This window comes from Topomyia yanbarensis, chromosome 2 (assembly GCF_030247195.1).
Source record: "Topomyia yanbarensis strain Yona2022 chromosome 2, ASM3024719v1, whole genome shotgun sequence".
NCBI classification, from domain to species: Eukaryota; Metazoa; Arthropoda; class Insecta; order Diptera; family Culicidae; genus Topomyia; species Topomyia yanbarensis.
In genome coordinates this window covers 100,976,469-100,994,276 of record NC_080671.1, presented here as the reverse complement: position 1 = coordinate 100,994,276, position 17,808 = coordinate 100,976,469, and the positions used below count along the sequence as shown (strand labels likewise).

Below are 17,808 nucleotides of genomic sequence, written 5' to 3'. Positions count from 1 at the left end.
GTACCAACGAGAACGTGGAATATTCAAACCGTTGGATATTCGCTTTCGCCAAGAAGATCTGTCCGGACTCTGTCCCGGTACAGAAAACGTACCGCGCCGCGTCTTCTCACGATACCGCGAACGAAACACCGTTTTCGATGGTGGAGTTCTCACTTGCTCTCTTATCGTGCAACAATAACGCCCCAGGGTTAGACAGAATCAAATTCAACTTGCTGAAGAATCTGCCTGACACTGCAAAAAGGCGCTTGTTGAATTTATTTAACAAGTTTCTTGAGGGTAACATTGTCCCTTATGAATGGAGGCAAGTGAAGGTCATCGCCATCCAAAAACCAGGAAAACCAGTCTCCGACCACAACTCGTATCGGCCGATTGCAATGCTGTCCTGTATTCGGAAGTTGTTCGAGAAAATGATCATGTTTCGCCTCGACAATTGGGTTGAAGCAAATGGCTTACTGTCAGATACACAATTTGGCTTCCGCAAAGGCAAAGGGACGAACGATTGCCTTGCGTTGCTTTCTACAGAAATCCAAATGGCCTATGCTAACAGAGAGCAGATGGCATCAGTCTTCTTGGATATTAAGGGGGCTTTTGAATCAGTTTCTATCAACATTCTGTCAGAGAAGCTGCACCAGCATGGTCTTTCACCAATTTTAAATAACTTTTTGCTAAACCTGTTGTCTGAAAAGCACATGCACTTTTCGCATGGTGATTTAACAACATCGCGATTTAGCTACATGGGTCTTCCCCAGGGCTCATGTCTAAGTCCCCTGCTCTACAATTTTTACGTGAATGACATTGACGATTGTCTTGCCAATTCATGCACGCTAAGGCAGCTTGCAGACGACGGGGTGGTCTCTGTTACAGGGCCCAAAGCTGCCGACTTGCAAGGACCATTACAAAATACCTTGGACAATTTGTCTGCTTGGGCTCTTCAGCTGGGTATTGAGTTCTCCACGGAGAAAACTGAGTTGGTTGTTTTTTCTAGGAAGCGTGAGCCGGCGCAACTCCAGCTTTTATTAATGGGTGCAACGATCAACCAGGTTTTCACATTTAAATATCTCGGGGTCTGGTTCGACTCTAAAGGTACCTGGGGATGTCACATTAGGTATCTGAAACAGAAATGCCAACAAAGGATCAATTTTCTCCGAACAATAACTGGAACATGGTGGGGTGCTCACCCAGGAGACCTGATCAGGTTGTACCAAACAACGATATTGTCGGTGATGGAGTACGGGTGTTTCTGTTTCCGCTCCGCTGCGAACATACACTTCATCAAACTGGAGAGAATCCAGTATCGTTGCTTGCGCATTGCCTTGGGTTGCATGCACTCGACCCATACGATGAGTCTCGAAGTGCTGGCGGGCGTTCTTCTGCTAAAAAATCGATTTTGGGAACTCTCATATCGATTGCTCATCCGATGCGACATTCTGAACCCGTTGGTAATTGAAAACTTCGAGAGGCTCGTCGAGCTTAATTCTCAAACCCGTTTTATGTCCTTGTACTTCGACTACATGGCACAGAGCATCAATCCTTCTTCGTACAATCCCAACCGTGTCCGTTTCCTAGATACTTCTGATTCTACTGTATTCTTCGACACATCCATGAAGGAAGAGATTCGTGGAATCCCGGACGATATACGCCCGCAGGTGATCCCCAATATATTTTATAATAAATTCCGAGAAGTCGACTGCGACAAAATGTTTTACACTGACGGATCAAATCTCGATGGGTCCACTGGCTTCGGTATCTTCAACAATACTATCACCGCTTCATTCAAGCTCAATGATCCCGCTTCAGTTTACGTCGCAGAGTTAGCTGCAATTCAGTACACCCTTGGGATCATCGACACTCTGCCCACAGATCACTACTTCATCGTTTCGGACAGCCTCAGCTCTATCGAGGCTCTTCGTGCGGTGAAGCCTAAAAAGCAATTACCGTATTTTCTGGGGAAGATACAGGAGTCCTTGTGTACGTTATCTGAAAAATCTTATCAGATTACCTTTGTTTGGGTCCCCTCTCATTGTTCTATCCCGGGCAATGAAAAGGCCGACTCATTAGCAAAGGCGGGCGCATTAAATGGTGACATATACGAAAGACCAATCTGCTTCAACGAATTTTTTAGTATTTGTCGTCAGAGGACGCTCAACAGTTGGCAAACCTCGTGGAGCAACGGGGAACTTGGACGATGGCTACATTCGATTATCCCAAAGGTATCAACGAAGCCTTGGTTCGGGGGGATGGATGTGGGTCGGGATTTTATTCGCGTAATGTCCCGACTTATGTCCAATCACTACACCATGGATGCGCATTTGCGGCGTATTGGGCTTGCGGAGAGTAGTCTGTGCGCTTGTGACGAGGGCTATCACGACATCGAACACGTTGTCTGGGTATGCGCCGGGTATTGTGACGCCAGGTCTCAGTTAAAGGAATCCCTTCGGGCCCGAGGTAGACCACCCAATGTACCAGTCCGAGATATGCTGGCAACTCGTGATTTCCCCTATATGTCCCTTATTTATACCTTCATAAAAACGATAAATATCCCAACCGGAACCGATCAGCTCCAGAATGCCACTATGTAACCGCCGTCGCCCTTACCACTACGCCTGCATAGAAGGAAACTGAAGCGAGAGCGACTCGAGGTCCGATGACTTTTGAAGGATTCCCCGCGGGTCCGAAGAATACCATCCGCCAATCCGGTACTCGACGACTTACTATACTGAGGCGCAAATTTGATTCGCTGATCCCCCTCCCCCCCCCCCCCCCCCCCGTTCGAGCGAAAGTTGCAAGTTTTGCTCTTCTTTCCCTGTCTCTCCCCTGTCCTTGATACAACTGCTGCTACACTGATGCGGAAATAAGCCACCTTTTGAATATCTTGACCAAGCATAAGTTTTAGTTAAAAAATTCAAATTAGTATTCTGTATTCCTAGTTTTAAGATAGCTATAATTTTTACTCTTTATTGAAACTCTTGTCCTCCATCTTGTAAATAGAATTGAATCCCTAGTATTAAGATTTCTGTGAAATTTCTCATAAATATTTGTTCCCCCCTTTTGTGTACTAAACTATATTGTTAGTTTTAAGATAACCGTAAAATATTTCGTAAAATACTATTACTCCCCCTCTTGTATATCAAAGTGAATCCCTTGTTTTAAATTTTTTCATAAAAAAATCTTTTGGCCCTCTTTTGTATATTGAATCTTATTTCTAGTCCTAAGATAGCTGTAAACTTTCTTTTCCTTTGTAAAAAAAAATATTTCAACATTGTAACCTCCTAGTTTTAAGATATCCAAATGTAAAAACAAAAGCATTTGGCACCGCCAAGCTAACGCATTTGTGCCTATCAAATAAACGAAATGAATAATAAAAAAACGAGTAATCCGACGGCTGAGATCACAGGTAGAATCCAACTGATTAATTGAATAGTGGTTTCTTACACTTACATTTACACTTTTAGTTACGAGCTAAAGATACAATAATCCGGTCTCAACAAAAACAAATAAGTATCCAGGCAATCAACAGTGAGAAGCAAATACTTGAACTCACTGAAAACGTTGAACTTCTTCGAAAGTCCTGTAAGGATGTCAGAACTGTTTCGGAAAAATTCGTTCAGGATCGTGTGCGCTCTGCTTTTCTTCGGATTTTTATTCCAAACCAAGTCGACTTGATCTTAGGCGTGAAGAAGAAGGTGGTTTGGACTTCAGAGGAGATCGCTATGGCATTCTCTTTGAGGTAAAATTGTTTTAGAAATTATGACATGAAATAGTAATACAATGATTTACTACGTTTTTTTATTATTTCAGATACCACAGCCAACCTGGATATGAAATCGTTCGCAAAGATTTCAAAATTCCCTTACCGTGTCTACGAAGCCTTCGTGAATGGGCATCGTGTGTAAATATGCGCCGCTGTGTTCTAACCGATGTTTTAACTTTGCTTGGAATCGCCGGAAAACACATGTCGCAACGTGAGCGAGTAGTTGTTCTAGGATTTGATGAAATGTCAGTGAATGCTACTGTTGAGCATGATAAAAGGAACGACGACATACTCGGGCCGCACAAAGAGTTGCAAGTTGTATCCGCTCGTGGATTGTTCGCAAAATGGAAGCAACCTATTTTCGCTGATTTTGATCGACAGATGTCTAAAACAATTCTGGATGATCTAATTTCTCAATTGTATGCAATAGACCTTTTTCGTCAAAATTTTTTATATTCTAGGATGCTTCCTTTTCTATCCCCGATTCGTTACTTCCTATTGCCGCGATGATTTGGTACCTCTAACTATTGAAAAAATCAAAAATAGTGCGAGCTGCTCATTTAACCCCATATTCTGAATACCTATCTTGCCCTGTTTCCCCGTATTTTTACACGATTTGGATGAATTTTCTTGTGAGGAATACTAAAAGGATGCCAGATCTGCATATATATTAGTAAATCTGCAGATTCTGCATTTTCGCTGCAGAGCTTTTGCAAATTACAAATATTCAGCAGAACAAAGCGTATGACAGCCAATTTACACCAGACTACAACATTTTTGATCATTTAAAATATCAACATACTACATTTCTATGTCAAATTGATAACAGATTTTTGTTGCAATCTGCAGACTTATATTTTTACTGCAGGCTATTGTTTAAATAGACCTGGCATCACTGATGCTGAAATGATTCATTCATATACCTGTCAAAAACATAGAACATTGTATGAAAATGTATAACCTCACTTTTCTGACAGTTCAGAGAGCTTGTTTACCTAAGACTTGTTTACATGGACTTTTAAAATTTACACTACTTGAGTGAATACTTTCAGTGCTCTTTGGAGAATATTAATTCAAGAGGGATGAGAATTGGAACAAATGGGAACCTGGTACATACATTGACTTATCAGCGCTGGATGTGAAACCCGGTGGCATATGTTGAATCACAAGATCAAGCATTGGGCTATAAATCGATTACTTTCTGGATGATGGATAAGGATTTGTACGCATCTGATTGTTTCGTGGGTTAAGTCCTAACAAGATGATCCGATTGATTACTCATGATTTTGATCGTTCCATGCACCATAATGAAGAAAGTTTCCATTTGTCAGAAAGTTTACCAGCGTATGATAGTTGCAAACATGATGACAAAAAGGTTATCGCTTTCGAATGGAACAATTTATTATTCGTGTTCAAGTTCCATTACAGAAAAAGTTTCGTCGATTATCGCATTGTCGTTGATTTAGCCGCCAAATGCAAAACAGTGCTCAGCACTGACGATAAAGAGTATAAAGGATTTGATAGGAGTGATAGAATGCAGAGCATTATACATTCTGGAAGATGTAACCCGCCAGGGTAACAATTGAGCACTGGGTGAAAATATACCCTTTCGTGCATACTCTCTCCGTAGAGTGTATTGTTTACGAAAATTTATGCTCACCGCTGTTTTGTACCGTTCACACTAAAGTTGTAAATTTTTGTTCATTTTCTCGTTTGTGAACGGTTTTGTTTGTGCAGATAGGTGTAGTAATTTTTGTTGAACATTTGCATATAAGAAACATAGGGTTTAGGTAGGTCTCCGCTCTCCTCTCGCTGTAAAAGTGATTGCTAACTATGCTGTACCATGGCAATGACAGCTATGTATCGATTTTGTTGGCTATTTTCGGCAAATTTGAGACTAAGAGAAACGAAAGCAATGAAATTGAAAGACGGATAGGTATTCTAGAGCGAATCAGTTATAAACTTAGAACGGAAAACTAGAACTAGGCAGGCTCATATGGGCATGATCGAAAGGAAATGTGAAGAATTCTTTGCCTTCTGCATAGTAGGAGTTGGGCGTTTCACCCAAGTCTACCGCATGGTCTATGGTAGAACATAACTCATCATCATGTTTTACCGCCGACGCCGGTGCGCGCGTGTGACGAGAAGTGAAATCCGTCAGAGTGTCGGTGTGTGGTTCGGGCATTCGGAAAAAGTCTGGTGTCGGGTCGCCGATTTGGGAAGCTAATCGTTAAGGAGCCACTCGCTTCCCCGGCTAACCATAAAGGACCCAGAAGACGCCTTTCCGCTCTCGCTGTGAAGGATCAGCCGAACGAGCCTAGCTCTCCTTCACAGCTAAACGTCAAGGAGAGCGAAGCAGGGTGGCCAAAGGTGCTCCCTGGGAAGTACACTGCAGTGACTTCTGGGATCTCTCGCGGGGAGCGAGTAGATCCGGCGATAAGCTCACCTCCCTAGCTAAAAGACAAGGACCGCTGCCGGAGCAGCCAACGAAGATACGATCGAAGGAGCACGCGGCCGTTGTTGACCCGGCCGGTCGGAAGAAGCCGCCCGCCTTTCCGCCCGCAGCAGTGAATCACCAGCAGCCGTAGTGAAGTGGAGGGAGAGTGGACACAGCAAATAAAAGTTGGTAAATTTAGTTTATTTGTTTGTTTACTTTTTGTTGTGAAACGAAAATCCGAAATTCTGTAGAAGCACCTAGGCCGCCCTGAAAAGAAGGGTACGCCGGGCAAACAAGAACCCGAGTAGTGGGCAAACCCCTACTTGCAAAGAATATCAGGGAGGAGAAACTATATGTAAATTTATATTCTATCCCGAGTTGCCATCATTTTGGCACCGCAATAAAGCTATCTGCAACTGCTCTCTTGCTCAAATTGGCAGGGAATAACTAGGCAGCGAATGATAAATTGCATAGTCAATTTATTTACTTTTTCGGAAGGATGTCATTAGTATGTTGTGAATATATGTGTCGCCGGTGCCGTGTGTTATGGTGGCACCGGTCGGACCGTCCTTGTCGTACTGGTCATAGATGCGACGTTTTTTCTCACCTGATAGCACTTCACATCTCATATGGATTCTGGATTGTCTGGGTTTTTATGTGAGTGCCATCGTAGCGCTAGTTTTTTTGTACGCCTTTTTGATGTTCGCATCGGTGGTGGTTCGGGCCACGTCCAGAACTTTGTAATAGTCTACCATTGTGAACCGATATTTGTAAAAACTTAACGCTCTCTACTTATCGTCAGGATACGCGAAACCGCTGCTAGCTTTCGAAAGCAAATTCCTAGCTGCTGCTACCCATCTCTCGACTGAGGACTACAATTTCGGTCGACTAAATTAGGCTATGAAATACTTCCTAGAATTTCATCTAACGAGATCAATTCATTGTGAGGAATTACGCTGCGTTCCAATATTGCTTGCCTCTGTAGGTGATGTGTGTGGATTCACTTCGGCAGCCAGCTTTTATGTTTTGGTAATTTTGCTATCTTATTCTGCGGAATAAATCATCTGCCTAAAGCCTCTACGTTATACTATGGTCACTTTAAAAACGTCCTGTTATTTAATCTGCTCTCGGGAAGTCAGTCCTGGCACTCTTTTCGGCTATTCCTGGCACTATACCGCTGACGTCGCACTTATTACGGTGGCCAACTTGGCGAGAGTGGCAGTGGTTTCGTCATTTAATCATTTTATAGTAAGTGTGTTGCTAGTTAGGACTTTTATATCAGTCAGACCCTTTTATAATTTGTGATAAAATCATTATCAAAACGCTTCATAATCCATTGTTGCGTTATGTATATGTACATGGCCAGATAGATAGTTGTTCACTGGGACGGGACGTGCGAATACGAAAAAATCTAATGTCAAATGCAGCCAAAGGTAACCGGCAAATGCAGTCAGGGGGAACTGTCAAATGCAGCCAGTACATTTAAAATATGTGAGGAAGAAAGAGTGGCTATGCAAGACAAGAGACAAAATGAACAGAAAAAAAACATCTATCCACAGGTTCTGTCAGGATTTTAAAAGAGAACATGAAAATTCGAATTGTTTGCATTTGGCAGTAGGCCTTTTTCAAATGTTTGGTTAGAAATTGCTTACTTCTTCAACGAATCATGTACAAGAAAAGTCAAAATGTCAAATCTAACGGAACAATGCATGATGCCGACATCAAATAAAAATTACAGCTGATCGAGCTTGTTTTAGCAACGAGCCGAACCAAGTTTCTCATACTATGATCGAATCAACAAAAATTCCAAGACCGTGTAAACAATCTCTCTGAACTGTTAAAAAAGTGAGGTTAAACATTGTCATGCAATTTTCTCCAGCGAGAGGTTCACTTTAGTTTGTTTACATTACCAATGAATTTTGTACCGCGACTCACCACTTCATTTGCCGCGTTGCCAGGAACTCAAGCAAAATGTACAAAACAGTGTTGCCCAAACACACATTTTGAGTCCCACCATTCTTGCAAAGGTGAAAAAAATATTCAACATTCTTGCATTTTTAAAATTAAAAAAAAAATCATTAAAAAATCACGATAGCTCTAAAAAGTCTTATTTCAACGGAAATATTCTTAAAAATGTGTAATATTTTGAATGAAAATAAAGGGGTTAGGTCGGACGAGAAAGGTCTATTGGGTTCACAGTTGTCGCCAATGTACATGATTGTGGTGGAGGTAATATGGCAATTTGGAAAGAAGTTGGTGTTGATTACACAAAGGAATTAACCGCAATGAAACATCCAGTTACAAATGAAAATGTGTTTTTCTTTCCGGACGCTCCACATATTCTAAAGTTAATCAGAAATTGGCTACTGGATCACGGTTTCTATTATAAGGGTTGGTATCGTGCATAATATTAAAAATATTCGTTTGCAAAATTTTAATATATATGTGCACTTTTTTAGGAAAGCTGATAACCAAGAAGTTTCTTCTATTATTAGTTAAGAAAGGTTCTACTCTAAAAATGCCGTTTGATCCACAAGTGTGCGAATCAAAGATGATTGAATATAACTCATTGTTCAAACTGACAGTGAAACACGTTTCTGTCACTGCACAGTGGTCCGAATCCAAATTTAGGATGACAAAAACATTTGTGACTAAACTACTGGCTCTAGAGATTTCATGTCTTCGGAACAAATAATCTGTGTCAATTGAGGAATCTTTTGAGGTGGGTGACATTAGGGTGGTCCTTATTGTTTGCACGATCTGAAAATTATTTTCGAAATAAGAAGAGATAGAACAATGAAGTGTTCCACAAAATTGTAGTACAACCTTTTTCAAGCAACTTTACTGAGGACGTCATATTTGTAACTTTAATGGTTTTAATTTTACAGCTATTAAAATGTTGTGTGATAGGGTATCCCTAACAAAATCAGTTTTTTGTTATAACTTTTTAAACAATTTTTTTCCGTCAATAGCGTCTTCACAAAACATTTAGAGCTTATTGAGACAAATATTATTTATATAGACATATTTGAGATAGCTCATTTAGTTCAAAAGTTATGAGCATTTTTAGCAAAAAACACAACCTTTTCAAATGTTGATATCTTAAAATGGAGCAAGTGAAATTGATCTCTTCTTTTTGCATTCGAAAGACCACAATTGATAGTATGTTTTATGAAAAAATCTCAGAGGTCATTTTTGTTTAACTCATTTTATTTTAGTTTGAATATTGAGAATATTACTACTATTTGTAGCATTAAAAGTAAAACGGTCAGTGTAACCTAGCAACTATTTTTAAAATAAGATCAGATAAATAAACAAAATCTCAAATAAAACTGCCCGAGTGTGGCATAGGGCCCACTGAGTTGTTTCCGATGTATTTCGTTTCGCCTGAGCCGCGGAAAACCTTTCCAGCACTACGTCATAATGTGGCGAAGAGTCCGCTGAATTATTATTTTAGTCACAGCCATGGTAGAATCCATTTGGGAATCGGAAAACCGTCCCAGCACCCTGCTTAAGTGCGGCGAAAGGCATGCTGTTAATTTGTCACGAGTAATCAAGATCCGGGTAGCATCCGGAAGATCTAGAAATCTGGAACATTATTTGACCTATTTTTCAACAAGATCATAGGGTCCGAAGTAAGCAGCAATGTTTTTAATGCATCTTCAATATTGGCAACGCTGCTAAATTTTCTTGAATGGTTTTCTCGAAACTTGCCGATAGACTTATTCCTCGTTTCTAATGCCTCAGAGAAAAGGCTTTAGAAACGAGGAATAAGTCTATCCGCAAGTTTCGAGAAAACCATAGAAATACATAGAGTAGAATGGGGTCAAACAGGTACGGGTGTACAATAAGTATAGGGCAGTATCTTTGCAATGTTATTGCAGAGGTAGCTCGTGTTCCGTGAATTAGATACACGGTAGAGAGCATCGTTGACGACTATCATTTCGGCTGTTGCCGTGAAGCAGCTGTATTAGGTACGACGTCGTTTATGTTTTCTCGTGTTGTTCTGCGGAAACGAATTGTCTTTCGTCCTCAGTACATTACATTTAATCAATGTAAAAAACATCAAGTGAGTTGTTTCTTACGTAGAAATTAATGTTGAACAAGAGTATTGTGTTGGTTTTTTGATATTTTTGTTTTTGAAAAGGATTCGGACATCAACATGGAACATACGCTACCAACAGGAAGAAAAGCATGCTTGACGATAGACGAACCAAGTACCAAAAGTTTATGAAGGGTTGGAGATAGAGGAACCAACCGTACTCGTGATCGTAAATCATTCTCGTTGCTTCCAAATAGCCTGCGAAAACTTGGGCGTTTATTTTTGCTTTGCTATTGATAACGGCGAGAATGATACCTAATTGTTCCAATAAATCTGCATTCAAACCCGTGATCTCACAAACTCCATTCAGCAAAAACTTTTCTTGTCGCGTTGCCATCATTGGAATTGCCTCCACTGGGTAATGGCCCATTAATTCGAAGGCTTGATCTTTTCTTTAACGATTTGTCGTTTTTCCAACACGCCACTTTGGTGTTTCCTTCTTAAAACGTCGTCATCGACCACCGATTCTTAACATTTCCTTTCGATCATGCCCATATGATCCTGCCTAGCTCTAGCTTTCTGTTCTAAGTTTACGAATGATTAACTTTAGAATACCTATCTGTTTTTCGATTTTAACATCTTTCGTTTCTCTTATTCATAAATTTTCCGAAAATAGCTAACAAAGTTCATACTGTAAATTAAAATATGTGTGACTAGGATGGCTAGCCAAACATCACACTACGTTCTCCGCTGTTCAGATGGATTGATACACGACTACATTAGAAACAAGAACTCAGTGGGCCCTTTGCCACACTCGGGCAGTTTTATTTGAGATTTTGTTTATTTATCTGATCTTATTTAAAAAAATAGTTGCTAGGTTACACTGACCGTTTTACTTTTAATGCTACAAATAGTAGTAATATTCTCAATATTCAAACTAAAATAAAATGAGTTAAACAAAAATGACCTCTGAGATTTTTTCATAAAACATACTACCAATTGTGGTCTTTCAAATGCAAAAAGAAGAGATCAATTTCACTTGCTCTATTTTAAGATATCAACATTTGAAAAGGTTGTGTTTTTTTGCTAAAAATGCTCATAACTTTTGAACTAAATGAGCTATCTCAAATATGTCTATATAAATAATATTTGTCTCAATAAGCTCTAAATGTTTTGTGAAGACGCTATTGACGGAAAAAAATTATTTAAAAAGTTATAACGAAAAAACTGATTTTGTTAGGGATACCCTATCACACAACATTTTAATAGCTGTAAAATTAAAACCATTAAAGTTACAAATATGACGTCCTCAGTAAAGTTGCTTGAAAAAGGTTGTACTACAATTTTTCGGAACACTTCATTGTTCTATCTCTTCTTATTTCGAAAATAATTTTCAGATCGTACAAACAATAAGGACCACCCTAATGTCACCCACCTCAAAAGATTCCTCAATTGACACAGATTATTTGTTCCGAAGACATGAAATCTCTAGAACCAGTAGTTTAGTCACAAATGTTTTTGTCATCCTAAATTCTGGATTCGGACCACTGTGCACTGGTGCAGAAAGACAAAATATACGGCTAGCTGCTGAATTATTAAGTCATTCGACAGCAATTGATCTTCGACGACATTTTGGAGAATACGAGGAAGCGATTTTACTGGCGGAAATCATCGAAAATGTTAATTCATGGTTTGATGTAATGAACTCCCACCAAATATATCAATCAGTACCCACGAAAAAATGCTACGGTCAAAATTTAACCATCCAAAATAAAGTTCTGGACAACATGGCCATCATGATGACAAACATAAGAACCTTGAGTAAACACTCGTTACCTGCAGCATCCCATCTTCAGGGACTTTTACATAAAAAAACTAATTGATATATGGTCATGAGTAATGTTTCGTAACTATTTATTTGTAGATATTTCAAAAGGCTGTATTGGTTTCGATTATATCTGTTAAACAACTATTCATCCTTATGCACAAAGTATACGATACAACTGCATACCGACAAAGTGTGCTACTTGGGGTGTTATTGCTTGTGATAATAAATGTTGGATTCCATTTAGGGTTGTGGTACCGGTAATACCGGTACCGAAAATCCCGGGAATACCGACCCATTTTTGGTACCGTAATACCGGTACTGAACAAAAGCCAGTACCGGTATTTTCGGTACTATACAATTTTTTATGACAAATATGTTAACTCTGCAGGGGGATCTGTTTCAAAATATCGGTCTGCAAGTTAACGTTTAATTATATTAATTTGCCTTCTAAATAAATCGTTGAGATAACACCTTTATGTGGGAATGAGGTGGGGTCATCATCATAATAATTCTAGAAGTTAAAGTTTTATTAGCGACATTCTGATTGATTTCCATTATTCACTGGGTGGCGCGTAATAAGACTATGGTCTAAGTCATGTCTGTATTTGGTTTGCTCTTAAACCTTTATCTATAAAAGAACGAACAACGATTTAGTAGCTAACAGTTTTAGACTTGGTGAACTGCTTCGAATGGGGCGATTTGTAATAATTGGTGTTCGGAAAATTCTGCAAAACTCCATAGTTTACAGAAAAGCAAGGAGCCTTGATATGCATTAGAGAATACTAGGCAAACGACGTAAAGGTCGGAACCAATTTTCAGAAAAGCAAGAGAGGAAGTGCGATTAACCTGCTCGGATTTACTGCCATTCTCGCTTTGATTTACTGCTGTTAATAGGGTTTCATACATTTACCATCTGTTCAAATCGACGAAAGTCGCACCACTTAGCAGTTATTGATTTCAAAGTGGCCTAGATTTCGAAATAAAAGAAGGTGCCCTATATGAAAAATATTTTCTGTGGAATAAGTCTTGCCATTCCGAAGCAATTAAAAATAATAAATATGTTTTTTTGATCAGCACAAATCAATCATCTGAGAATAAGATCATCAGCTTGAGCTTTCAATTTCAGTTTGAACCTTTTTTTGATTTAAAAAAAAAAATATTCGAGTACCGGTACTTTACCGGTACTACCGGTACTAAGGGCTTCAGTACCGTAGTACCGGTTCTCGCCAAAAAGGGTCGGTACTGCGAACCCTAATTCCATTATTACACACTCGCTGTCAACCACTTATCAAAAGAAATCGGAGTTCTGTGCACATTTGAAAAATATTGTTTTATGTAAATAAATAAGTAAATAAAAGATAGATTATTTCTCGAGTAATCTAAGATAGGAAAAAAAAAAGCCAACTGTCATAACTAACTTTGAGAAAGAAAATTCCGGGCGAAGCAAAATTTTCACCAGAGGTATTGTAGCGTTTTTATTTTTTCTCCCCTTTTTTCAGAATGCGTCGACCAGGTTTGCTCGTGCCACTACGAGCGAAGTCTGCCCAATATTAGTGCGGAAGCATATGTATCGGAAAATCAACTGACGGTTGGCTGGAGTATGGGTGATTACGCCGAGTCAGAGCTACCGGACGATGTCGAACTGGACCATGTGCTCGTAACGTAAGTGGCAATCAACAGCATGTGCAATTATAAAGCTTTCGTGGCGTCTTGCCATCATAAACTGTCACAAACTTTTCTTCAATGCAGTTGGTTAAACTTCGTCCACGTTAAGTGAATTTTATTTCAAGTTTTATACCCCTCTTCTCATATTGCTACATTTGATGAGCTTGAGTTTTTGCTTTCTCTCGTCCAATTGCTACAACATTGTACATCTCCCCCCCTCGGTAACATGATATATCAGTTGAAAACTGTTGCTGACTCACTGCTTGCAATTAATTTTGCACTAATTGATCAGATCGATGAGTGTATGATACCTATGATGCAAAAAAATCCATATTTGTCCGATTTCGTGCCAGTTTCAATAATTGAGTCATTAAAAAAGCATTTACCGTCGTGCGGGGCGACTTTGGATATGTGGGGCTACCTTGCACACTTTAGTTTTTCAATATTTACTAACAGACGCGCTTTTATTAGTTTTACTATACCATTGACATTTGTAGAGCCATGTCTTTTAAACATGTTGCGTATGCCTTTTGTCATTTTTCTTAACACTGTTAACCAAAACAAACAAAACACTTCAAGGGTCGATAAAAGTGATTGGAGGCTCGTAAAATAAGACTGCTCAACAAAACATAAAATCTTAAGTGTACCGAGACCACACACTGATAAAATAAAGTACTCATTAATGCGTAGAAAACTACGCATTTTCAATAAAAGTGGAATTACCCATTAAATGGGTAAAGAGTTTGTACCCATAAATGAGTACAGATCCTGTACGTCAACCTGGGTATGTTTTACCCATTATTTTTCGCAGAATTGTCACAACAAAATGCGTAAAAATTACCCATTCATGAAAATCGCGCCAGAATGAAAATACTGTCAATAGAATTATTTATGAATTTAAAAAAAAAAACATAAAATAACATTCATTTCACATTATTGTCTCCTTATAAAAGTATAAGAATCTAGATTGAGATCCTATTCCAACACTCCTTAATAAAATTAAACCGCCAACTGGATATATTTTTGATGGCTGGATCTTTTGGCTGCTCTAAAAATGCCGAGCTGGTGCATATTTGCAACATCCTCAGTAGTCTAAAAAGCCGTTGTTTTCGGAGCATTTCCGAAATGTTCCGTTTCCGCCACGGGCTCCAATGCAGGCCAATAATTTGCAGGTTCCGCTACGATCCTTAGTTTGCAGGTTAACTCGCTTGAAATAATTCTTAAGGATTTTTCACCCATTCTTAAGATCAATGTACCCATTGACATTACCTCATCGAGCAGTTGTGAAATGGATAAAAAGTACTTATTGTTAGAAACAAAAAATACCTATTTTTTGACAGCTCGAATAACTTCCGAAAATGGGCATTTTGAATACATAAAAAAAAGATGGGTGGGTAATGTCAGAGACATAACCGGAGTGAAGTAGAATACGCTTTAGACCGATGAATTCTGCTCTGGAATAAGCAATTTCTATGCGATTTGGTCGACTTTAGCACATTCATAGTTTATTTGGAGTATTTTTGGAATTATCAAGTTTTTTAGCTGTGCTGTTTTCAAGGAAGTTGTAGTTGAATTCAAAATAAAATAGTTTATTTCTATTGTCAGAGATGGACCTTCCAACGAAAACTAGTCTGGCTCGCTTGGAATCGAATTGTATGGACCAACCACTGCTTTCACAAAATCTGTTATTTTCAGTAATTGAACATTCTTCACAACTAGTCACAACTATTTCCAATCAGCGCAAAAATCGAAGGTTTTCATTCAGTACAATAGCAGATTTTCACTTTTACTTTTCATTACACTAACTTGTCTACAAAACACACAAATAACTTTTTTATTTTGTGCCATTCTACTTGAAAGCGACGATATTGTTCACAAGTGGCTCACTTACCATCCAACGCTATTGGCAAGCCACTTTCTGATGCTTGTAATAACAAAACTTCATTTCGATTCTTTGTCGATAAATTGATGGCCCTGAAAAGGGCCTTTTGTTTGGGCAGTGTTCGGAATTTACTTGGAGCTGGTGTACATGGTAACAGTTTTGGTGCCATGGAAGACGGCGTGCTTGGCCAACTCTTCTAACAGCAGCAAACGGACGGCGGTTTGAATTTTGCAGGAGATGCTGCAAACGAACTGCTGCATGCTGATGCTGGAAACGAACTGAGCGTGAGCAACAGCATGCTGAGTTTTTATACCTGACTACAGCACAATGTAAGCCCGTCCTTTTTTGTGTTGTCCTCAATATGTGTTCTTCGTAGCTCCACCCTTTCGTTGGTCGACCACTTATTTTTGATAAAGAACAAAATTGAAATTGTGTTTCCAATACGGAGATTATCGAACACTCATGGTAAAGAGAGTAATGTAATACGGCACTTCGGTAAAATGTTTGAGAATTGAAACCTTTTTTGAATGCGCCTAGTAAAAATGTTTTCCACCTCACTCCAGTTTGTTTCTGACCATATTTGCAATTTGCGTACTGAAATAAATCATAATTTAGGGTTTAACATAAATTGCTCTCCAGGGAGAAACAGTCCATGAAACAGAAAATGCAATTATAAATATTCTTTGGAATTAATTTGGTGGCCCTGAAAAGGGCCTTTTTTATAATGATACAAGATAGTTCTACCTTTTCCACTTCCAAATCCATACAAAGTGCGTCCCTGCCGCTTCAGAGTATAGACGACATTCATTGCGGTTTTGCGCTTGGCGTGTTCAGTGTAGGTCACGGCATCTCGGGTGACATTTTCCTGCACACCATCAGCATTCGTAGATTAAATCGGAGATGCATTTTACACCACCACGACGAGCCAGACGCCGAATGGCAGATTTGGTGATTCCCTGGATTTTATCACGAAGAACCTTGCGATGACGCTTGGTACGGGAACGCAAACATGATACCGCTCATTGTACCGTCCGGACAAGCATGTTGCTCGTGTGGTAAGCGAGCACCCACTGATACAAAACAAGCTCGCGTGACCTGTATATATAACATTCCTGTATGTAATGAAACGCTTACATGCTCCTTTTTGACGACTCTGCGTGGGATATGCTGGCAAATTGCGCATTTTCCTCGCTGTTTTCGAAGGATTTTCTGAAAATTCTTGTTTTGGTTTATTTATAGTAGTCGCAGTAATTCCGAAATTTAATACGAAATACGTGCACAAATTTCCGATCAGATAGTGCAAAAATATTGCGATTTCGTCAAGTAGAACGGAAGATATTCGCATTTAAAACCTGGGAAAATTTCTCAACTGAAATTTTTGAAACGGGACCCCATATTGAAACGTTAGAAGTATTCTACTTCAAAATGGGTAAAGTTTTTTACCGTGCATGCTGTTTTTCGCAAAGAAGAAGAAAAACCTGTTTTAATCTACCTAGTGGTGCAATTGTGCCTTTCTCATTTGTCCAAACTACGATTCCATAGCTGGTTATGTTCAGTACAATGGTGGAAATGTATATTACATATTCAGTACGATTTGCACATAGTACATACAATGGATTGACTGCCACGATTTTGAGATACTGTGTGTCGACACTGAAACATCGCTTGAAACCAGCAGCGGATCAAGGAGGAAGGTCCGTTAAGAAATTTTAAACTAGTTATAATTTTAAAGTAGCAACCCCTTGGGGACCATTCATAAATTACGTAACGCATTTAGGGGGGGGGGGGGAGGGTACGACAAATTGTGACATGTTATGACATATGGGGGATGGGGAGTAAGCTAGATCGTTACGTAACATGTTTTTACTGAAGAAAAAAAAATTTCCCGGAATTTGTTACGTAATAAGGGAGGGGGTGTAGAGAAATTTGGGACATTTTGTTGCATGGGGGGGGGGGGTGAATTTTGGGCAATTTTTGCGTTACGTAATTTATGAAAGGTCTCTTACTGCATACTCCTACCTAAGCCTATACAAGCCAAAAAAAAGCCGGGATTAGGTTGACGATTTTTAGAGCGATTGCATAACCTTTCTATTAGGGTGACAATGATTTATATGAAAAAAAAATTCGCAACCTACACCCCCTAGCGTCGTTCCAAATCATGAAAAAATGACACTGTCCAAATTTGAGCGAAATCGGTTAACCC

The 17,808-nt window shown here is 39.3% G+C and overlaps 1 protein-coding gene across 3 annotated transcripts in view; it reads left to right on the top strand.

Moving 5' to 3' along the window:
• LOC131679013 (tyrosine-protein kinase Mer) overlaps positions 1 to 17,808 on the top strand; it is a 424,032-nt gene that overhangs the window by 169,276 nt on the left and 236,948 nt on the right. For all 3 annotated transcript variants that reach the window (XM_058959521.1, XM_058959522.1, XM_058959523.1), the window contains one exon: positions 13,558 to 13,720. In XM_058959521.1, coding sequence (XP_058815504.1) covers positions 13,558 to 13,720 — 163 coding nt within the window. The remainder of the gene's footprint in view (positions 1 to 13,557; positions 13,721 to 17,808) is intronic.